Here is a 24,163-nt window from a genome sequence, read left to right on the forward strand (position 1 = left end):
AATGTGTTTCCATGCAAAGTCTCTGACCTTGCAGTGTGTTGTCATTTTGTACTGTATGGGCCACAGACATTTTTAAGCATTAGGTCAAGTAGATTAAAGGGATTCTCTAGTAGTTTTCAAAGCACTAATTTGTGGTGGTATTGCACATAAATGTTCATCAAATCACTTTTGTGCTCAACTTGTTTTTCCAGAAAACGGGGAGGTTTTAAGGGTTAAGGAATCACGGAAACCAAGCGCTTACTTATTTAGGGAACTAGACTCTTCTTAGTGATGTGTCCTTAACCGTTATATAACACATCACCCAATATTGGAGAGTAATAGCACAGTTAGTCTTTAAATTTGACAGAACACAGACAGGACTGAAGAATAAAATGTTAGACTGAGTGGATTCCTCCCCCTTTTCTGAAAATAAAGCAACAAAGCCTCTGATGTACAGTGTGTGTAATCTAGTCACAGGGTGTCACTGTTGGCCACATCAGCATGGTGCACGTCTCTCCCTCAAGCCATGACACACCCATTAGTATTGCGTGTAGGAGACACTAGCTTTCAATTCATGCCTTTTATTGCTGCGTAAACAATACGACCCGTAGATATACAGTACGTTTTAATGACATGGAGACGTTTTTAAGGCGGATTACATTTTCTGCTCGTGCAAAGATGCGTTTTTGGCCAGGTGTCTTTGTCTGGTGCACACTGTGGCCCAGTGCTTTGTCTGTGACACGCTATTCCATAGCCGAGGAGATGGAGCCGGGCTCAGTGGTGGCTAATCTTGCTGCGGATTTGGGACTTGATCTTGGAGGTCTGGCACAACGAGAGGTAAAACTTGATATTTTCCCCAACAAAAAATATTTAGATTTCAACAAAAAGACAGGGGAGCTTTATATCGTGGAAAAGATGGACAGGGAGTATCTTTGCCCAGCCAAGCCTGCGTCCTGTTTTCTAAAGCTCGACGTCATCATAGAAAGTCCTTTACGCATATTCAACATTGAACTCCAAATAACAGACATTAATGACAATGCTCCGTATTTTCGACGTGACAGAGTAGAGCTCGACGTTTCCGAATCAGCAACGCCAGGAGAGAGATTCTCGCTGCCCAACGCCGTGGATCCGGATGTTGGAATAAACACAATTAAGACGTACAAACTCAGTCAGAGCGAACATTTCACCATTGAAACTCAGACGGGCAGCGACGGCACGCAGTATGTTGATTTGGTCCTGACCAAGTCTTTAGACAGGGAGGAGAATGCAGCGCACAGTCTGATACTGACTGCCGTGGACGGCGGGGTCCCCGTGCGCTCCGGCACAGCCAGTATCATCGTCAGGGTGCAGGACACAAACGACAACCCTCCGCGCTTTGACAAGCAGACCTACACAATTAACATGACCGAGAACTCTGCGATCGGCACGTTGGTGATGAAACTGAACGCCACAGATGGAGACGAGGGGCCGAATTCGGATCTAGTGTACTCGTTCACTCTTTATACGTCAGAAAAAACGCAAGACGTTTTTGATCTGAACCCAAACACAGGGGAGATCACAGTGAAAGGTACGATCGACTATGAAGATATGAAGTTATATGAGATGCACATCGAAGCCAGAGACAAAGGGACACAGCCTTTACTGGGGCAATGTAGAGTAGTCGTTCACGTTAATGACATGAATGACAATTATCCAGAAATCACTATTCAGTCTGTTAAAAACACTGTGCATGAAAACATCCCAGTGGGGAGCGTGATAGCTCTGGTCAGCGTAAGCGACAGAGACGCTGGTGCAAATGGGAACGTGAGCTTATCCATTTCTCAGCATATGCCATTTATTCTCAATGCATCATTAGACAGACCCCTGCATTACAAGCTCATCGTAGCCGAGCCCTTGGACCGTGAATCTGCACCTGAATATGAGATCACGCTGATTGTAAAAGACGCAGGAAACCCACCGTTATTTGACAACGAAACTATCACTGTGCATGTGCTGGATGTCAATGACAATGCGCCACAGTTCCCTCAGTCATTTTACACCATACGTGTGATGGAGAACAACGCACCCGGAGCCCTGATCAGTTCACTCACTGCCTTTGACCCTGACCTCCATGAAAACCAGTATCTGGTTTACTTCATCATAGAGAAGGAGATCGCCAACACCTCCATGTCCATGCTGTTCTCCATCAATCCAGAGAACGGGAACCTTTACGCACTGAAAACCTTTGACTACGAGATAGAGAAGGACTTTCTGTTCCACATCGAGGCCAGAGACTCTGGTTCTCCTCCTCTCAGCAGCAACGTGACCGTCCACATCATCATTGTGGACCAGAACGACAACGCTCCAGTCATTGTGTCTCCGTGGCGCGCGCACGGCTCAGTGGTGGAGGAAAAGATCCCCAGATCCACGGATAAAGGCTCTCTGGTTGCCAAGGTGATCGCCTTGGACACGGACTCGGTGCACAACTCTCGCATCACCTACCAGTTCCTGCAGGTGCCTGACGCCACCTTGTTCAGCCTGGACCAGTACAACGGAGAGATCCGGACCATGAGGATGTTCAGCTACAGGGATCAGCGCCACCACAGACTGGTGGTTGTTGCCAAGGACAACGGGGAGCCTGCTCTCTCCGCTACAGTCACCATCAAGCTGTCCACCGTGGAGACCGCCGTCAAGGCCTACTCTGACATGACAGAGGTGCCTCTGGAGTACGACATCTTCTCAGACCTCAACCTGTACTTGGTGATCGGTCTGGGCTCCGTGTCCTTCCTGCTGCTCATCACCATCCTGGTCACCATCGTGCTGAAGTGTCAGAAACCCAAAGCCAGCAAAGCGGCTCCTCCCTGCAGGAACAGCGTGGCCAGTGAGAGGAACTCCACCATCGCTGACTCCACGCTGGTCTCCAACGATGCCTACTGGTACAGTCTGTTCCTGGCAGAGACCAGGAAGGGGAAGCTGGTGGTCAGACAGCCTGTGCCAAAGGGCTCCAGATACATCGTGTCCAGTATCCCCAGAGGTACCGGACTGACGGATACTAGTGACTCAGCAGCTTCCACTCTGCAGGTAAGAGTTTAGTCCACAGTTATCATTACTATATATAAAACGGTGCTCTGTTTAATATAACTACGTGTGTCATTTTAAATAATTAATTAAATTAAATGAACATCGTAATTAAAAAAAAACAACTTTGACAGTTTAAACAACTAAAAAAAACATTGAATGGATTCCAATAGCGGAAACTGCAAGGTCTTGTAAAATGAAACGAGTGGCGCTGTTCACTTGAAAAAATACCAGCTACATTATAATGTACCCATCAACAGTGCAGGTTGTCGGCTGAGACTGGGAACAGTGACAGCTCCGCGGTGCTGAGAGGCAAGAATGAAAAACGCCTCTATTTAATTGCTCCGGATACAATCTATTCGAGATTTCAACCATATATTTGCACCGTGGTCTGAACAGTCGGGTTACACGTCAACGCGGAGACATATAATTAATCTAAGCGTTTCGAACGGTAATGATGCAACAAACAATGGAATACCGGGTAACCGTGCAGTTCAACACAAGGTACGTGGCGTCGATTGTTTTCTTATGCATCATTTATCATGCATTTGCCTCGGTGACTCATTATTCTATATCAGAGGAGATGAAAGAGGGATCGGTCGTAGCCAACCTTGCTACTGATCTCAGCTTGGACGTCAAAACGCTAAACCAACGGAGAATGCGCCTCGACAACATCGCAAACAAAAAATACGTGGACGTGAACAAAGACACTGGTGAACTGTACATTGTTGAAAAAATCGACAGGGAACATTGTCCAACCAAGCTGTCAGCGTCATGCTACCTCAAGTTGGAAGTAATACTTGAGAACCCGTTAAGAATTTTTAATATAGAACTGGAGATTTTGGATATTAACGACAACGCCCCACAATTTCGGCGAGACACAATATATTTGGACATTTCCGAAGCAACACCCGCTGGAGAAAGGTTCTCTCTCAGCAATGCAGTTGATCCTGATATCGGAATTAATTCTGTCAAAACATACAATTTAAGTAAAAACGAATTTTTTACTATTGAGGTTCAAACTGGACGAGATGGGTCTACGTTTGCCGATTTGATTTTGGCCAAAAATTTAGACAGAGAACAACAAGCAGTGCATAATTTAATCCTCACAGCTGTGGACGGAGGGCGACCAGCTAGATCAGGCACAGCCAGTGTTGTTGTTCACGTATTAGACACAAACGATAACGCCCCTAAATTTGACAAACAGAGCTACAACATTAAAACAATGGAAAACATTCCAATAGGAAGTCTCGTTATTAACCTGAATGCGACGGATTTAGATGAAGGATCAAACTCTGACGTTACTTACTCTTATAGTTTGTACACATCAGAGAAAACACAGGAAACGTTTAATCTGAATCCTTCCACTGGTGAAATTACAGTTAAAGGGACATTAAATTATGAGGATTTTAAGATTTATGATATGGAAGTTATAGCAACAGACCACGGAGCCAGTAGTTTATCAGGTCAATGCACCATAAAGATTCTGGTGGAGGACATGAATGACAACCACCCAGAAATATCAGTCAAATCTTTCCAGAGTCCAGTGAGTGAAAACATAGAGTTAGACACAGTGATAGCAGTAGTGAGTGTCAGTGATAAAGACTCAGGAGACAATGGAGTGGTGGACCTTCATATTCCACATAACATGCCCTTCAGACTGAGGGAGTCCTCTGATAACTACTATGAGTTAGTGGTGTCAGAGCCGCTAGACCGTGAGAAGGTTCCAGAGTATGAGATCACGTTCACTGTGACAGACAGAGGTTCTCCTCCTTTATCTGACAATGACACTATGACGCTGGAGCTGCTGGATGTGAATGACAACGTTCCACAGTTCCCTCAGTCATTTTACACCATACGTGTGATGGAGAACAACACACCCGGAGCCCTGATCAGTTCACTCACGGCGTTTGACCCTGACCTCCATGAAAACCAGTATCTGGTTTACTTCATCATAGAGAAGGAGATCGCCAACACCTCCATGTCCATGCTGTTCTCCATCAATCCAGAGAACGGGAACCTTTACGCACTGAAAACCTTTGACTACGAGATAGAGAAGGACTTTCTGTTCCACATCGAGGCCAGAGACTCTGGTTCTCCTCCTCTCAGCAGCAACGTGACCGTCCACATCATCATTGTGGACCAGAACGACAACGCTCCAGTCATTGTGTCTCCGTGGCGCGCGCACGGCTCAGTGGTGGAGGAAAAGATCCCCAGATCCACGGATAAAGGCTCTCTGGTTGCCAAGGTGATCGCCTTGGACACGGACTCGGTGCACAACTCTCGCATCACCTACCAGTTCCTGCAGGTGCCTGACGCCACCTTGTTCAGCCTGGACCAGTACAACGGAGAGATCCGGACCATGAGGATGTTCAGCTACAGGGATCAGCGCCACCACAGACTGGTGGTTGTTGCCAAGGACAACGGGGAGCCTGCTCTCTCCGCTACAGTCACCATCAAGCTGTCCACCGTGGAGACCGCCGTCAAGGCCTACTCTGACATGACAGAGGTGCCTCTGGAGTACGACATCTTCTCAGACCTCAACCTGTACTTGGTGATCGGTCTGGGCTCCGTGTCCTTCCTGCTGCTCATCACCATCCTGGTCACCATCGTGCTGAAGTGTCAGAAACCCAAAGCCAGCAAAGCGGCTCCTCCCTGCAGGAACAGCGTGGCCAGTGAGAGGAACTCCACCATCGCTGACTCCACGCTGGTCTCCAACGATGCCTACTGGTACAGTCTGTTCCTGGCAGAGACCAGGAAGGGGAAGCTGGTGGTCAGACAGCCTGTGCCAAAGGGCTCCAGATACATCGTGTCCAGTATCCCCAGAGGTACCGGACTGACGGATACTAGTGACTCAGCAGCTTCCACTCTGCAGGTAAAAATCTACAGAGATCTAAATCTAAATCTAAAGATTTAGGTAGTTTACTTTAACATTTATTTTTATGGAAATCAGAATTTCAATTTTAAGTTATGACTTCTCAGAGGATTGTTTTCATGTGTTAAGTTCTAACGTTTCACACCCGGAGTTGATTATTTTATCATATTCTTCGTCCTTTCAGTCTCTATTATATTCAGTGTTGTGGACCTCTGAAAGTTCATAATTTTTTGGTAATGTGACATAAATTTGGTATTTAGTTGGAATTGTCTTTGACCGTAAGACACCTTAAAAACCTACAAGAAGCATTTGTGTTCATGCTTTGTAGACCTGTTGTTATGAGAGCTTAGTCATTGTTTCAGTCTCAGTTTTCGTGGTTTATGGATTCCTCTTCAGACATTTTTGTACTTGGCTCTATTTTTCCATCTGTTACATAATTCCAGTCTCTCTGTTTGTGCAGCTTGCAAGGCTCCTCCCATTTGTAAATGCTAGTCCTATCGTGGTTGTAGTAGAGGTGGTAGTAAGCAGGAGATGATTGGTGATCTGGTAATTGTAGACAAAGTGTCTTCTGACAAAAATGATCTAATTTTCTGACCAGACCAAAGTATATTTCTTGATCATCGTCTTTGAGCATTTGAAGTTTGGTTTTTAGGCTGGTTGTAGCTTTCGTTTCATCACTGTAATATGAAGCCCTACTAAAAGACGTTTATTATAATTCAATGTTTTAAACGTTTTCCCCCAACGCATATATGACATATTGGGTTGAAAACTGAATCCTTCATTTAACACCCAAGACAATTTCATGAGACAAAAGTATTACTTCAATATTGTGGCCTATTACATCTCATATGCAGTATAAAATATGTAAGTATGAGCCTTTTACAGGCCATGTGAAGTTCAGTTGTGTTTCAAATTTATTTTAATAAAAGTGAGGAAAAGGTATTACATAGTAAACAACCTAAAATCATTGACATTAAACGTAGAGCACAGTAAACGTGCTAAATGTAAAGTGTATGTGTATTATAACGTTATTTAGGGTAAATCAGCAGGAGAAAAAATGCTCATAGCACTGAACGTGCGTTCACATTGTTGTTAATTACACAAATTCCACGTTGTTTCACCGTGTTTGCGTGTGTCGTGAATCTAAAAGGTGGCGCTGTTTCGTTAGTCCAGTAACAGCTGGAGCCACGGCACGTTGTAAAACCAGTGAACAGCTCCGTGGTGCTGGAATATAAAACGAAAACGCGGTTGTGCAATATAGCGTTGAAATTCACCGGGCGTTTAAGGAGTTTGGACAGATTTCTGATCAGAGACGTCACGGGAAGCTCGGTGTCACTGGAAACGTACAATATATCAGTAAAACTGCTGTAAGCGCCAAAATGCAGACCGTAACAATGGATCCTATCAAGAGGTATGTGCTGCTCGGTATTTTATTGTCTTTGATCCGTAACATTTCAACCTCGGTCACTCATTATTCGATACCCGAAGAAATGAAGGAAGGATCAGTTGTGGCGAATCTTGCTGCTGATCTCAGTTTGGACGTTAATACATTGAACCAAAGGAAAATGCGACTGGACATAATTGCAAATAAAAAATATCTGGACGTGAACAAAGAGACTGGTGAGCTGTATATTATTGAAAAGATAGACAGGGAATATCTTTGCCCTTCAAAGTCGTCGGCATCTTGCTATATTAAACTGGAGGTAACGTTAGAAAACCCAATACGAATTTTTAATATCGAAGTAGAGATTTTGGACATGAACGACAACGCCCCGCAGTTTCGCAGAGACGCCATTCATTTGGACATATCTGAGGCGACTCCAAAGGGGGAGAGATTCTCTCTGAGCAACGCAGTCGATCCGGATGTTGGAAGCAACTCGGTGAAAACGTATCATCTGAGTGAAAGTGAGCATTTTAATATTGAAATACAAACTGGGAGAGATGGGTCGAAATTTGCGGAATTAATATTAAAAAAAACGTTAGATCGAGAGCAGCAGGCTGTTCATAATTTAATCCTCACAGCTGTAGACGGAGGAACACCCGCTCGTTCCGGTACTGCCAGCGTGATTGTTCAGGTTTTGGACACAAATGACAACGCTCCTTTATTTGACAAAAAGCTTTATAATATTCGAATATTCGAGAATTCTCCCATTGGAAGTCTCGTTATTAACCTGAATGCAACGGATTTAGACGAGGGATCAAACTCTGACGTTACTTACTCTTATAGTTTGTACACATCAGAGAAAACACAGGAAACGTTTAATCTGAATCCTTCCACTGGTGAAATTACAGTTAAAGGAACATTAAATTATGAGGATTTTAAGATTTATGATATGGAAGTTATAGCAACAGACCACGGAGCCAGTAGTTTATCAGGTCAATGCACCATAAAGATTCTGGTGGAGGACATGAATGACAACCACCCAGAAATATCAGTCAAATCTTTCCAGAGTCCAGTGAGTGAAAACATAGAGTTAGACACAGTGATAGCAGTAGTGAGTGTCAGTGATAAAGACTCAGGAGACAATGGAGTGGTGGACCTTCATATTCCACATAACATGCCCTTCAGACTGAGGGAGTCCTCTGATAACTACTATGAGTTAGTGGTGTCAGAGCCGTTAGACCGTGAGAAGGTTCCAGAGTATGAGATCACGTTCACTGTGACAGACAGAGGTTCTCCTCCTTTATCTGACAATGACACTATGACGCTGGAGCTGCTGGATGTGAATGACAACGTTCCGCAGTTCCCTCAGTCATTTTACGCCATACGTGTGATGGAGAACAACGCACCCGGAGCCCTGATCAGTTCACTCACTGCCTTTGACCCTGACCTCCATGAAAACCAGTATCTGGTTTACTTCATCATAGAGAAGGAGATCGCCAACACCTCCATGTCCATGCTGTTCTCCATCAATCCAGAGAACGGGAACCTTTACGCACTGAAAACCTTTGACTACGAGATAGAGAAGGACTTTCTGTTCCACATCGAGGCCAGAGACTCTGGTTCTCCTCCTCTCAGCAGCAACGTGACCGTCCACATCATCATTGTGGACCAGAACGACAACGCTCCAGTCATTGTGTCTCCGTGGCGCGCGCACGGCTCAGTGGTGGAGGAAAAGATCCCCAGATCCACGGATAAAGGCTCTCTGGTTGCCAAGGTGATCGCCTTGGACACGGACTCGGTGCACAACTCTCGCATCACCTACCAGTTCCTGCAGGTGCCTGACGCCACCTTGTTCAGCCTGGACCAGTACAACGGAGAGATCCGGACCATGAGGATGTTCAGCTACAGGGATCAGCGCCACCACAGACTGGTGGTTGTTGCCAAGGACAACGGGGAGCCTGCTCTCTCCGCTACAGTCACCATCAAGCTGTCCACCGTGGAGACCGCCGTCAAGGCCTACTCTGACATGACAGAGGTGCCTCTGGAGTACGACATCTTCTCAGACCTCAACCTGTACTTGGTGATCGGTCTGGGCTCCGTGTCCTTCCTGCTGCTCATCACCATCCTGGTCACCATCGTGCTGAAGTGTCAGAAACCCAAAGCCAGCAAAGCGGCTCCTCCCTGCAGGAACAGCGTGGCCAGTGAGAGGAACTCCACCATCGCTGACTCCACGCTGGTCTCCAACGATGCCTACTGGTACAGTCTGTTCCTGGCAGAGACCAGGAAGGGGAAGCTGGTGGTGAGACAGCCTGTGCCAAAGGGCTCCAGATACATCGTGTCCAGTATCCCCAGAGGTACCGGACTGACGGATACTAGTGACTCAGCAGCTTCCACTCTGCAGGTAAAAACCCAAAGCATTGTTGCTTCAAGTAGTCTTCACCTTACATCACAAATTGGTATTATGGAAGTTAGGTTTATAAAATTGAGTTATGGCTTTTCAGAGGATTGTCTTCATGTGTTACCTAACTTTGAACATTTCACACTTGGATTTGAGTATTTTATCACAATAATTGTTCTTTCACGCTCAATTGTAATGAACGTTGTGCACCTCTTAACATACTTTTTCTGGTAATGTGAAACAAATTTGACTTTTGATTGGAATTCTCTTAGCCAATCGGACACCTAAAAAACCTACAACAAGCATTTTTATTCATGGTTTGTAGACCTGATGTTGTGAGAGCTTAGCCCTTGTCTCAGTCTCAGGTTTCGTGGTTCCTGGGGTCAGCGTTGCACTTCAGGCGGTTTTGCACCTGGCTCCATTTCTTAATTTGTACAAGAATTCTACCCTCTCTGTTTGTGCTGCTGGGCAGCCCCTTTAGATACCTCAATGCTAATCCCATCGCGCGTCCTTGTAGAGGTGGTAGTAACAGGCAATGAGCAGTGATGCAGTAATTGTCAACAGATCAAAAAAAATTCTGTCAAAAAAGTTAAAATTTTTTGACCAGACCAAAGTGTAATTCTTTATCATTGACTTTGTGCATTTGAGATCCTGTTCGTCAAGCTAGTTGTAGATTTCATTTCATCATTTTTTAAGGCATTACTAAAGAACCCTTATTCTAATTGTCATATTTCTGAACATTTTCCCCTGACTCATAAATGAAATTAGTCTCTTTGGGGTTAAGAACTGAATCCTGCATTAAGACTATTTTATAACACAAAACAATTAAATTGGGGCCTAATATGATCTTATATGCAGTACAAAATTTTAAATGTGATAAGTATGATTTTTTTTATAGGCCATGTGTACTTCAGTCCTTTTGCTGTGTTTTAAGAACAGTAAGGTACACAACCTGAGTAGCTTTGACATTAAAATTGAGGACACAGCCAAACGTGTCGAAGGTAAAAGTGTCTGTAGTTTGCAGGCAAAGTATTAATACTCCTGTTATTTAGAGTTACTCAGTATGAGACCTTAATGCTCACGGAACTGAAGGTGCGTTCACATTGTTGTTAATTACACAAATTCCACGTTGTTTCACCGTGTTTGCGTGTGTCGTGAATCTAAAAGGTGGCGCTGTTTCGTTAGTCCAGTAACAGCTGGAGCCACGGCACGTTGTAAAACCAGTGAACAGCTCCGTGGTGCTGGAATATAAAACGAACACGCGGTTGTGCAATATAGCGTTGAAATTCACCGGGCGTTTAAGGAGTTTGGACAGATTTCTGATCAGAGACGTCACGGGAAGCTCGGTGTCACTGGAAACGTACAATATATCAGTAAAACTGCTGTAAGCGCCAAAATGCAGACCGTAACAATGGATCCTATCAAGAGGTATGTGCTGCTCGGTATTTTATTGTCTTTGATCCGTAACATTTCAACCTCGGTCACTCATTATTCGATACCCGAAGAAATGAAGGAAGGATCAGTTGTGGCGAATCTTGCTGCTGATCTCAGTTTGGACGTTAATACACTGAACCAAAGGAAAATGCGACTGGACATAATTGCAAATAAAAAATATCTGGACGTGAACAAAGAGACTGGTGAGCTGTATATTATTGAAAAGATAGACAGGGAATATCTTTGCACTTCAAAGTCGTCGGCATCTTGCTACCTTAAACTGGAGATAACGTTAGAAAACCCACTACGAATTTTTAATATCGAAGTAGAGATTTTGGACATGAACGACAACGCCCCGCAGTTTCGCAGAGACGCCATTCATTTGGACATATCTGAGGCGACTCCAAAGGGGGAGAGATTCTCTCTGAGCAACGCAGTCGATCCGGATGTTGGAAGCAACTCGGTGAAAACGTATCATCTGAGTGAAAGTGAGCATTTTAATATTGAAATACAAACTGGGAGAGATGGGTCGAAATTTGCGGAGTTAATATTAAAAAAAACGTTAGATCGAGAGCAGCAGGCTGTTCATAATTTAATCCTCACAGCTGTAGACGGAGGAACACCCGCTCGTTCTGGGACCGTAAGCATAGTTGTCCATGTTCTAGACACAAATGACAACGCTCCTGTATTTGACAAAAAGCTTTATAATATTCAAATATTGGAGAATTCTCCCATTGGAAGTCTCGTTATTAACCTGAATGCAAAGGATTTAGACGAGGGATCAAACTCTGACGTTACTTACTCTTATAGTTTGTACACATCAGAGAAAACACAGGAAACGTTTAATCTGAATCCTTCCACTGGTGAAATTACAGTTAAAGGGACATTAAATTATGAAGATTTTAAGATTTATGATATGGAAGTTATAGCAACAGACCACGGAGCCAGTAGTTTATCAGGTCAATGCACCATAAAGATTCTGGTGGAGGACATGAATGACAACCACCCAGAAATATCAGTCAAATCTTTCCAGAGTCCAGTGAGTGAAAACATAGAGTTAGACACAGTGATAGCAGTAGTGAGTGTCAGTGATAAAGACTCAGGAGACAATGGAGTGGTGGACCTTCATATTCCACATAACATGCCCTTCAGACTGAGGGAGTCCTCTGATAACTACTATGAGTTAGTGGTGTCAGAGCCGTTAGACCGCGAGAAGGTTCCAGAGTATGAGATCACGTTCACTGTGACAGACAGAGGTTCTCCTCCTTTATCTGACAATGACACTATGACGCTGGAGCTGCTGGATGTCAATGACAACGTTCCACAGTTCCCTCAGTCATTTTACACCATACGTGTGATGGAGAACAACGCACCCGGAGCCCTGATCAGTTCACTCACTGCGTTTGACCCTGACCTCCATGAAAACCAGTATCTGGTTTACTTCATCATAGAGAAGGAGATCGCCAACACCTCCATGTCCATGCTGTTCTCCATCAATCCAGAGAACGGGAACCTTTACGCACTGAAAACCTTTGACTACGAGATAGAGAAGGACTTTCTGTTCCACATCGAGGCCAGAGACTCTGGTTCTCCTCCTCTCAGCAGCAACGTGACCGTCCACATCATCATTGTGGACCAGAACGACAACGCTCCAGTCATTGTGTCTCCGTGGCGCGCGCACGGCTCAGTGGTGGAGGAAAAGATCCCCAGATCCACGGATAAAGGCTCTCTGGTTGCCAAGGTGATCGCCTTGGACACGGACTCGGTGCACAACTCTCGCATCACCTACCAGTTCCTGCAGGTGCCTGACGCCACCTTGTTCAGCCTGGACCAGTACAACGGAGAGATCCGGACCATGAGGATGTTCAGCTACAGGGATCAGCGCCACCACAGACTGGTGGTTGTTGCCAAGGACAACGGGGAGCCTGCTCTCTCCGCTACAGTCACCATCAAGCTGTCCACCGTGGAGACCGCCGTCAAGGCCTACTCTGACATGACAGAGGTGCCTCTGGAGTACGACATCTTCTCAGACCTCAACCTGTACTTGGTGATCGGTCTGGGCTCCGTGTCCTTCCTGCTGCTCATCACCATCCTGGTCACCATCGTGCTGAAGTGTCAGAAACCCAAAGCCAGCAAAGCGGCTCCTCCCTGCAGGAACAGCGTGGCCAGTGAGAGGAACTCCACCATCGCTGACTCCACGCTGGTCTCCAACGATGCCTACTGGTACAGTCTGTTCCTGGCAGAGACCAGGAAGGGGAAGCTGGTGGTCAGACAGCCTGTGCCAAAGGGCTCCAGATACATCGTGTCCAGTATCCCCAGAGGTACCGGGCTGACGGATACTAGTGACTCAGCAGCTTCCACTCTGCAGGTAGGACCATGTCAGCAGTTTTATTAGTGCAGGTAAAGTAATGATGTATGATGGCAGACTTTTGAAAAACCTCCCATTTTCTAAAGACAATAGTGCCTTACAACATGTTTTATGCGACATAGAAAATATTAAACATAAACATGAGAAGTGACCGCTTCTTATTTACATATACAGTGTCTTGAGGTTTACTCTTGAATAACCTTCCAAGCAAAGCTTTAGAAGGGTCCGTAATGGAATGTACAAACTACTCACACTGTATTTTTTAATAACTCATCTAATTTAATTAGAATAGTTGTGAAAATCAATTTCTATGTGCATTTATATCCACTTGCATCTTAGCGTCGCTGTTATCCGGTTAATATCCTCAACTGTTCCCGTCCAAGCGCCATGACAGTTTATCGTCCTGGCGCAGCCTTACAGTAGCGATCCCAGTGTGGACAGCTCCTGGTGCTGAACACAATTCAAGGTTTTCATATCGCGTTGATATTTATTTATCTTGCGTTGTTTTAGAGGCACGTTTTCTACATATGTTGCTTTAATTTTCATCTTGCTTTGCACGTCTTGAGACACCACAAAAGGAAAACGGTACTGGCTCTCAACAATGGATATTCAGAGTGCCGGACATGTTTGGACGCGGTACGTGTCCGTGGTTTTGCGCGTAGCCATGCTCGTGAGTACCACTTTTGCTGTAACTCATTATTCTGTTCCCGAAGAAATGGAGGAAGGCTCTATTGTCGCAAATTTAGCCTCAGATTTGGGTTTGGACGTGAAAACCTTAAGTAAACGGATGATGCGGTTGGAGGTGATATCCAGCAAGCGATATCTGGACGTGAACAAAGAAACAGGAGAGCTCTACATCGTTGAGAAGATTGACCGAGAGTATCTCTGTGCGATCAAAACACCAACGTGCTATTTAAAAATGGAGGCTATTGTGGAAAATCCTCAACGGATTTTCTATATAGAAATTGAAATACTGGATATAAACGACAACGCGCCTCATTTTCGGCGAGACACGATAAACCTGGACATTTTGGAATCAACCCCCGCCGGTGAGAGATTCTCTGTTAATAATGCGGTTGATCCTGATCTCGGATCGAATTCGGTTAAAGCGTATCTTCTTAGCGAAAGTGAATACTTTGATATTGACATTCAGACGGGAAGAGACGGCTCCAAATTTGCTGATTTAATATTAAAGAAAAGTTTAGATAGAGAAAAACAAAGGGTACACAACTTAATCCTTACTGCTGTGGACGGCGGAATACCCACACGCACTGGTACCGCAAGTATCATGGTTCGAGTATTAGATACCAATGACAACGCCCCATCATTTGACAAAGATCATTATGACGTCATTATTATGGAGAACTCTCCAGTTGGTTCGCGCGTTATTAAGCTAAACGCTACGGATTTAGACGAAGGTACAAATGCACAGATCGACTACACATATAGTTTGTATACGTCAGAAAAAACACAATCAACATTTTATCTAAATCCCTCTACTGGTGAAATAACAGTGAAGGGAACGTTAAACTATGAGGACATTAAATACTATGACATGGAAATTATAGCAACAGATAATGGAGTTAAAAGCTTGTCCGGGCAGTGCAAAGTAAAAATCACTGTAGAAGATATGAATGACAATCACCCAGAAATATCAGTCAAATCATTTCAAAGTCCCATTAAAGAAAATGAGCCAGTGGACACAGTGATAGCAGTAGTGAGTGTCAGTGATAAAGACTCAGGAGACAATGGAGTGGTGGACCTTCATATTCCTCATAACATGCCCTTCAGACTGAGGGAGTCCTCTGATAACTACTATGAGTTAGTGGTGTCAGAGCCGTTAGACCGTGAGAAGGTTCCAGAGTATGAGATCACGTTCACTGTGACAGACAGAGGTTCTCCTCCTTTATCTGACAATGACACTATGACGCTGGAGCTGCTGGATGTGAATGACAACGTTCCACAGTTCCCTCAGTCATTTTACACCATACGTGTGATGGAGAACAACGCACCCGGAGCCCTGATCAGTTCACTCACTGCGTTTGACCCTGACCTCCATGAAAACCAGTATCTGGTTTACTTCATCATAGAGAAGGAGATCGCTAACACCTCCATGTCCATGCTGTTCTCCATCAATCCAGAGAACGGGAACCTTTACGCACTGAAAACCTTTGACTACGAGATAGAGAAGGACTTTCTGTTCCACATCGAGGCCAGAGACTCTGGTTCTCCTCCTCTCAGCAGCAACGTGACCGTCCACATCATCATTGTGGACCAGAACGACAACGCTCCAGTCATTGTGTCTCCGTGGCGCGCGCACGGCTCAGTGGTGGAGGAAAAGATCCCCAGATCCACGGATAAAGGCTCTCTGGTTGCCAAGGTGATCGCCTTGGACACGGACTCGGTGCACAACTCTCGCATCACCTACCAGTTCCTGCAGGTGCCTGACGCCACCTTGTTCAGCCTGGACCAGTACAACGGAGAGATCCGGACCATGAGGATGTTCAGCTACAGGGATCAGCGCCACCACAGACTGGTGGTTGTTGCCAAGGACAACGGGGAGCCTGCTCTCTCCGCTACAGTCACCATCAAGCTGTCCACCGTGGAGACCGCCGTCAAGGCCTACTCTGACATGACAGAGGTGCCTCTGGAGTACGACATCTTCTCAGACCTCAACCTGTACTTGGTGATCGGTCTGGGCTCCGTGTCCTTCCTGCTGCTCATCACCATCCTGGTCACCATCGTGCTGAAGTGTCAGAAACCCAAAGCCAGCAAAGCGGCTCCTCCCTGCAGGAACAGCGTGGCCAGTGAGAGGAACTCCACCATCGCTGACTCCACGCTGGTCTCCAACGATGCCTACTGGTACAGTCTGTTCCTGGCAGAGACCAGGAAGGGGAAGCTGGTGGTGAGACAGCCTGTGCCAAAGGGCTCCAGATACATCGTGTCCAGTATCCCCAGAGGTACCGGACTGACGGATACTAGTGACTCAGCAGCTTCCACTCTGCAGGTAGGACTGTCTTCTTGCCTCAGTGACTTAGCAGTTTCAACTTTGTAGGAATAAGAAAAAACACAGTGTGTATTTGTAAGTAGTGGTTTACAAAAAGATTCAACAAGCATAGACAAAAATGATCACTTTAATTTAGGTCCTTTTTCTGATCTGCACGTTTTAAAAGTGGTACTTATCATTCCTTCTTGACTTTTTCAAGTAGGGATTTAATCATTGTCTATGAAACAACTCTGTATAAGTTTTACAATGTTTTTGTTGCCCATAATTTTAGAATAAAATGTGCTTCACCTCAACTTATGATTGTGACGATGTCATTTATAGTCTTTAGATAAAGTGTATTGTCCAAAACTTTACTGCTAACCTTCTCTCAACTGTAGGGGACTTCGTGTCAGGACTGAGTAAGAAGCGAGAAATATGTCACAACTAAAATATTTCAAGCTTATTGGAAAATGCTGCAATTAATATTGTTAGATCTACCTAAAGACATCTTGCTTTGACCTGTCATCTCGGTAAGGTTGTTTTAACTTTACAAGCAGGTGATGAACTTCTAATGCATCACTTGTTTATTTCAAGCCTTCAATATATTGCTTTATATCATCCTGAATTCGTCTGCAGACATTATTTTACCCCTGGTAAAATGTGTGACTGTGACGTCACACGAGGTTGAACTTGTTGATCATGCAAACATTACTTCTCCAGCAATAATTGCGCAGAGAAATCCGTGCGAAAAACGTGCATAACATCAAGAATAAAATAACGTAGCAGTTTCAGGAATCGAATTCACCAGAATGAACTTACAATTTATCCACAAACTAAAAACTATGACAAAAATAACACCCCATACTAACGGAATACACCGTTGTTTAAAATGAGCAACAACATCTGCAAAGAAAGGGTGGGGTTCACATACGATATTTAATATACGAACCGGGTTTTAAAATAATCTATTTTGTGCTTTAAAAAAGTTGCATATGCGAATAATAACCTTTCAATAACACGGACACCGGTTAAATCGAGCGAAAAATAAGCTAGTCCATCCAATACACACTCCAACTTAGAAGGTGGCGGTAATGCACCAAATAAATGCTTGCTAACCGCCAGACAAAAGGGGAGGAAGAAGAAGATCTTCGGAGGAAGGACCAGAAGTGCTGACAGGACACGCGCATCATCTCTGGTCTCAGCACAGAACAGGACTCGCTTTTAAGGAATTATTTGCACCTGTTCCTTCAGGAAGAGGACGTTTTTATTATTAAAGCTCATCTCAAGGTCTGTAAATTAGAATTTTCACCATGTTCCCTCGTTTCCAGCTGGCAAACGACAGAGCGCACATCTGCGTATTTCTGTGTCTCACTGCCATCGTGAACACAGTATTCACCGTCACCCATTACTCAGTTCCAGAAGAAATGGAGGAGGGATCTGTCGTTGCTAATTTAGCAACTGATTTAGGATTAGACGTCAAGACTCTGAATGCCAGGAAAATACGCGTAGACGTTGTAGCGAATAAAAAATACCTCGACATCAACAAGGACACTGGAGAGCTGTTTATTTTGGAAAGGATCGATAGAGAGTTTCTGTGCCCATGGAAAACAACATCATCATGCTTCCTTAAAATAGATGCAACAATTGAAAATCCGATCCGAATGTTTAATATTGAGGTAGAAGTCACGGACATTAATGACAACGCTCCTCATTTTCGCCGAGGAACGATGCATCTGGACATCTCTGAATCAACCGCTGTTGGAGAAAGGTTTTCACTGAACAACGCTGTGGACCCAGATGTCGGAGTTAACTCAGTGAAAAATTACCACCTGAGCTCCAGCGATCACTTCGCTATTGAAATTCAAACCGGACGAGATGGAACAAAGTTTGCCGATTTGATTCTGAAAAAAGCTTTAGACAGAGAGCAGCAGGCTGTTCATAATCTGATACTGACCGCTGTGGACGGTGGGATTCCCACGCGCACAGGTACAGCTAGCATCATTGTTCGTGTGCTTGATGTGAACGACAACGCCCCGAAATTTGACAAAGAAAAATATGTGATTGATGTCATGGAAAACTCGCCTATTGGCAGTTTAGTAATCAAACTTAACGCCACTGATTTAGACGAAGGATCCAATTCTGACATTGTTTATTCTTATAGTTTATACACGTCAGAGAAAACTCAAAATATGTTTAACCTGAATCCAGAAAACGGTGAAATCAGAGTGAAGGAGATGATAAATTATGAAGATTTGAAATTGTATGAAATTGAAGTTATTGCCGCTGATAAAGGACCTAACTCCTTATCAGGACAGTGTAAAGTCACAGTTCAGGTGACAGATATGAATGACAACCACCCAGAAATATCAGTCAAATCATTTCAAAGTCCCATTAAAGAAAATGAGCCAGTGGACACAGTGATAGCAGTAGTGAGTGTCAGTGATAAAGACTCAGGAGACAATGGAGTGGTGGACCTTCATATTCCTCATAACATGCCCTTCAGACTGAGGGAGTCCTCTGATAACTACTATGAGTTAGTGGTGTCAGAGCCGTTAGACCGCGAGAAGGTTCCAGAGTATGAGATCACGTTCACTGTGACAGACAGAGGTTCTCCTCCTTTATCGGACAATGACACTATGACGCTGGAGCTGCTGGATGTCAATGACAACGTTCCGCAGTTCCCCCAGTCATTTTACACCATACGCATGATGGAGAACAACGCACCCGGAGCCCTGATCAGTTCACTCACTGCGTTTGACCCTGACCTCCATGAAAACCAGTATCTGGTTTATTTCATCATAGAGAAGGAGATCGCCAACACCTCCATGTCCATGCTGTTCTCCATCAATCCAGAGAACGGGAACCTTTACGCACTGAAAACCTTTGACTACGAGATAGAGAAGGACTTTCTGTTCCACATCGAGGCCAGAGACTCTGGTTCTCCTCCTCTCAGCAGCAACGTGACCGTCCACATCATCATTGTGGACCAGAACGACAACGCTCCAGTCATTGTGTCTCCGTGGCGCGCGCACGGCTCAGTGGTGGAGGAAAAGATCCCCAGATCCACGGATAAAGGCTCTCTGGTTGCCAAGGTGATCGCCTTGGACACGGACTCGGTGCACAACTCTCGCATCACCTACCAGTTCCTGCAGGTGCCTGACGCCACCTTGTTCAGCCTGGACCAGTACAACGGAGAGATCCGGACCATGAGGATGTTCAGCTACAGGGATCAGCGCCACCACAGACTGGTGGTTGTTGCCAAGGACAACGGGGAGCCTGCTCTCTCCGCTACAGTCACCATCAAGCTGTCCACCGTGGAGACCGCCGTCAAGGCCTACTCTGACATGACAGAGGTGCCTCTGGAGTACGACATCTTCTCAGACCTCAACCTGTACTTGGTGATCGGTCTGGGCTCCGTGTCCTTCCTGCTGCTCATCACCATCCTGGTCACCATCGTGCTGAAGTGTCAGAAACCCAAAGCCAGCAAAGCGGCTCCTCCCTGCAGGAACAGCGTGGCCAGTGAGAGGAACTCCACCATCGCTGACTCCACGCTGGTCTCCAACGATGCCTACTGGTACAGTCTGTTCCTGGCAGAGACCAGGAAGGGGAAGCTGGTGGTCAGACAGCCTGTGCCAAAGGGCTCCAGGTACATCGTGTCCAGTATCCCCAGAGGTACCGGACTGACGGATACTAGTGACTCAGCAGCTTCTACCCTGCAGGTAGTATTAACAGCATTCTAAACTTCCAGCAAACATTCATGCATTTGCAATGGAAAACATGTGCAGCGTTGGAATGCCGTTTACAATAAACAATCCTGAAATATGTTTCTTGCATCATAATTTAAAAACTTGAAATATTCATATTGACTTAACGGGTGCATATTTTCACAATGCAATTCTTCGGAATCAGACATCATAATACTCTAAACTGTTCTTAGAACTGTTTAAAATTCAGTGAACACCACTTAAACTAAGTATGTACTTTATTACCAATCAATGTCAAACAAACATTTCTTGTTTTAAAGTGCTCAACTTACTGAAACATATAATTTATAAATGTTTGTTCAGCAACAGCTACATATTAATCAGTGTGTTCCGATTAGTAGTTTTTGTCAGTGTCATTATGATCTCACTGTTAAATATCATTTGTCTATTATGGTGAGTATACTGAAAAATGAAGAAGATTGTGGATTACTGTTTAAACCCTGTGTGGTACATGCTACAACGATAAACTCAACTCAAGCTCTTATCGTCATGCTCAAATATTCATTCTTGTGTTTGCAATAATCTGACCATTGAATATTTTTTTTTTCTCCCCACTCTAAAGTACCCTAAATGAGGAAAGTCCGCTCTGCAGTTGGAGGTATGCAGCAGTTTCACTCCCCCCAGGTGCCCTTTTATGAATGATGATCAATTGACTTTTCTGTATGTTTTGTTTTCAGTGGATGTTTTTTGTCATCATTTCCCTAAGAGGAGGATCTTTTTCATTACAAATTGTCATCTGACAGCACATGCTTAGTCACGACTATGTTTACCTGTAGATGCCTGCTGTTCATATTAGTCCAATCCTTAAATCCCTCTAATATTCATCTGTGCAATCAAACAACCAGTGTACATGAACTCACACCAGTACTGATGGTGTTGCAGAAGTTTGTCAAAACTTAAATATAGAACAGCATACTTGTTGACCTCAATCACTGGAATGCACTAATAATATACAGTACTAGTACCAATAAAGTACTAAGTCTGATAATCTAGATCAGTTTCACATACAATTGTACAGACAGTGTTATTCTCATCAGGCCATAATACAACAGTTTTTCTGTTCTATTTAGTCTTTTTGGTGAACAGATTAAAAGCCCACTGTAGCCAGTTGCTGGTCCAGACACTGGTCCTCTAGGCTCATACAGCTTTAATCAGGAAATAACAAAATCACAATCACATGCTGCTCTGCCTGAAAGCAATATGGTCCTACACAAACCTTGCCCTGAACTAACAATGTTCCCTTTGCTGTCTTCCCTTTTCATAATCTGGCTTTCCTACAAAACATATTGAATGTCTTTAATTTAATCCTTATGTTCTGAAGTAGCTGCATGTGAAGCTGAACCTGTGTTCATGTCCTTCTGACCTGTTATTAATACTAGCAGGATGTGCTCGTGCTGTTTCTTTGTGCTGTCACTGTATGATTGGGTTGACTAAAAGTGTTTTACTGTTACCAACTTCACAGAGGAACATCTCTGAATTCCTGTCTGCTGCAGTGTGAAGTGTGACCCAATTCCTTGTGCAGGAGAGGCGCAAAGTGAAACCAGTCACCCAGTTTCCTAGCAACCACCCTCCCTCACATTTCCTGGAGCATGGTTTTCATTGATAGATTTGCTGCCTCGCCAAAACACGTTCGAGGACCTGTTCAGTCCCTCCACCCACTTTGTCTTCTGCCTGAAGCCCCTGTCTGAGTGGCAGACGCTGGCTGCATGATATACTGTGTGTCACATGGGACTGCCACAGGGCTGCTCGTCCTCCGGTGCTTGTGTTCCAGATTTGTCTAATTCTCTTGTCTCATTGGCAGGCGTCCACCACCAGCAGTAGCAGTTCCACGTAACTCCATACACCCCCCCCCCCCCCCCCCCAGCTGCAAACAAGACTGACGTTGACAGGAGAGCTCCACAGAGGAAAGGCGAACCCCCTGCTGATGACCCCCCATGTCTACCTTGTCCAGCGTGGCCCCTGTTCATAACAATGTGTGGTTTCCATGCTCTAACACTGAAATACCTAGTGACTAAAGATGGACCCCTGCCCCTCTATAAGCACAGAAAATGCCAATCAACAATGCCTGTATGTCCATTTAGTATGCACGATATGATTGCATGGCTTCGTCTACGCTCCTTCACAAAATGTACAAAAGGAAAAAAAAGGAGAACATTTGAATCACAGTGGAAGAAGCTGCAAAAAGGACCAATAAATGGACGCAGGAATGTGGAAATGCCTTCAAGAGACTGTAATTGGACTCTGTTTAAAAACGACAACCACACCTGTTGAAGATTACATTTTTACCCTCTGTGCTTTTATTATTTTATGTACAAAGTAGCAAACATGTGGAACAGCACAACTAACTACTGTCAGAAAAGCAACAAAGTGTGTGATTTCAAAGTGTGCAGTGAATGGGAGTCAGTATTTTATAGATGTGGTAGCTTTTAGTACTCGTTTGCATTGTGTGCTTATGTGTGGCCCTGGCTTTAAAATATGAGTAACATGAACAGTGCTAATGCTAATGCATTTACGTAACTGAGCTAAGATGAAGCCTTCAGCCATCATGTACCTGCCTTTCAGTTGTCTTTGCATGGAATAACCAGTGCTTGGATAGCTTTATATTATGAAGCAATCCACTTTATATCCTTCTAGCCTCATCTTATGGTACAGTACGAGGTACAACAATATACTGGACGTTCACGTGAGGTCAGAAACGTTCACCTCGTGTGTGTGTAGGTGAGCAGCGGTGTGCCATACTTACTCATTCACAAAGTTTACTTACAGTACTTATTTACTTATTTTAGTTCGCTTGAATGTTGAGGAATATGTGTGTGGAGAATTGAACTGAACAAAGTGAGTAGATTCATTATTGGCACCTTTTTCAATTACTGTACATACACCACAAACATCACCATCAAGTACTTTAACTTTTATTTTATTTCCAAATCCAAACAATGTCGGCTGAGATTGATGGAGCTGAAAAGTAAGTGTTTATATCAAAATGACATGTACATGTGTCTCACTAACCATATGTTTATATGCAACACCTACAGTAAATGCATACAGGTTTGACTGACACATCAGTATGAACTATGTCTGGTTCCATATGTATATGCCTTTCTGTTTCAGTCCCAATGCGGAACTTTGTATTATGAACACAACCTGTGGGATTCTGTGCCATTGCATTCATTGGTGAACGGTGAAATTACGGACCGTCATGTAGTCAAACTATTAAGCACAGGTCTCTTTGCATTACTGGTAAAGGTTGTTTAAGCCATTACAGGCAAGCATATACAGCAAGTGCTTTTGTACAGTGATACATTTATGGTGCAATATGTTGTTATGTGTACTGTGAGCTGCTGATCTGTGTGATCTATTAAATGCAAAAAACAAACATCCTTATAAATGTATCAATCATTTAATCCTTAGTTAGCTGTATTATGTTGCGTTGCTGTGTCGACGTCTTTTTATACTGTAGTAAATTTACAGCTGCCAGATTGAAATGAACAAATTCAAACCACCACTGCGTTAACTTTTAAACAGAAACATCTTAAATTTATTACAACACATAAAAATATAATATAATATTATATTATATAATAATATATAATAAACATAATATTATCAGCAAGGAAGAAAGGACAGAGCAGCGGTGAGAGGTCGCCTGTTCTCCTGCAGGAGCATCAGCCTGAGAACCCCAACGTCCCAGACAGCAAGTGGTCCATCAGTCCGTGGGGCTCTGCCCCTGTAAGGCTGAGGCATCAGCTTATAGACCCTGAAACTACGTCAGAGAGACACCTGGTTTCATTCTAACGTCTGGCCTGATACCACTGGCCAACAATAAGTGTTTACTCAAAAGTAAATTTCTGTTTCCTGGAGTCTATCCCAGACATTCCTTAGACATCGACTCTGCCAAAATACAAGGGTTATAGAACA

General features: G+C 44.2%; 5 protein-coding genes across 10 annotated transcripts; all 5 read left to right on the plus strand.

Moving 5' to 3' along the window:
* Window positions 1-657: 657 nt before the first annotated feature.
* Window positions 658-3,051, plus strand: pcdhb (protocadherin b). The gene has a single exon (XM_055512590.1). The coding sequence runs from the start codon at window positions 658-660 to the stop codon at window positions 3,049-3,051; it is 2,394 nt and encodes a 797-aa protein (XP_055368565.1).
* A 454-nt stretch (window positions 3,052-3,505) lies between these two features.
* Window positions 3,506-6,095, plus strand: LOC114864968 (protocadherin alpha-C2-like). The gene has a single exon (XM_029165978.3). It carries the CDS (start codon window positions 3,506-3,508, stop codon window positions 5,951-5,953), a length of 2,448 nt encoding a protein of 815 aa, XP_029021811.1. The 3' UTR covers window positions 5,954-6,095.
* Window positions 6,096-7,142: 1,047 nt separating this feature from the next.
* Window positions 7,143-9,942, plus strand: LOC114865007 (protocadherin alpha-C2-like). Its single transcript, XM_029166017.3, has one exon. The coding sequence runs from the start codon at window positions 7,291-7,293 to the stop codon at window positions 9,925-9,927; it is 2,637 nt and encodes an 878-aa protein (XP_029021850.2). The 5' UTR covers window positions 7,143-7,290; the 3' UTR covers window positions 9,928-9,942.
* A 992-nt stretch (window positions 9,943-10,934) lies between these two features.
* On the plus strand, window positions 10,935-23,621 carry LOC114865008 (protocadherin alpha-C2-like). Of its 2 annotated transcripts, none has more exons than XR_008695852.1 (3): window positions 10,935-13,495; window positions 20,808-20,869; window positions 22,047-23,621. XR_008695852.1 is itself a non-coding variant. In XM_055512322.1 (3 exons), exons 1-2 carry the CDS (start codon window positions 11,090-11,092, stop codon window positions 20,817-20,819), a joined length of 2,418 nt encoding a protein of 805 aa, XP_055368297.1. In that variant the 5' UTR covers window positions 10,935-11,089; the 3' UTR covers window positions 20,820-20,843; window positions 22,047-23,621. The 2 variants fall into 2 exon arrangements, 1 of the variants encoding a protein (XP_055368297.1); XM_055512322.1 differs by having other exon boundaries at window positions 20,808-20,843.
* LOC114865006 (protocadherin alpha-C2-like) lies at window positions 16,509-23,621 on the plus strand. 5 transcript variants are annotated; one of them, XR_008695851.1, is made up of 3 exons: window positions 16,509-20,200; window positions 20,808-20,869; window positions 22,047-23,621. XR_008695851.1 is itself a non-coding variant. In XM_055512321.1 (3 exons), the coding sequence occupies exons 1-2, from the start codon at window positions 17,792-17,794 to the stop codon at window positions 20,817-20,819; spliced, it is 2,421 nt and encodes an 806-aa protein (XP_055368296.1). In that variant the 5' UTR covers window positions 16,509-17,791; the 3' UTR covers window positions 20,820-20,843; window positions 22,047-23,621. The 5 variants fall into 5 exon arrangements, 2 of the variants coding, with proteins under 2 accessions (XP_055368296.1, XP_055368295.1); XM_055512321.1 differs by having other exon boundaries at window positions 20,808-20,843; XR_008695850.1 differs by having other exon boundaries at window positions 16,509-20,869.
* Window positions 23,622-24,163: the final 542 nt, after the last annotated feature.

The sequence above is a fragment of the Betta splendens genome, chromosome 10 (assembly GCF_900634795.4).
Source record: "Betta splendens chromosome 10, fBetSpl5.4, whole genome shotgun sequence".
Classification (NCBI taxonomy): domain Eukaryota; kingdom Metazoa; phylum Chordata; class Actinopteri; order Anabantiformes; family Osphronemidae; genus Betta; species Betta splendens.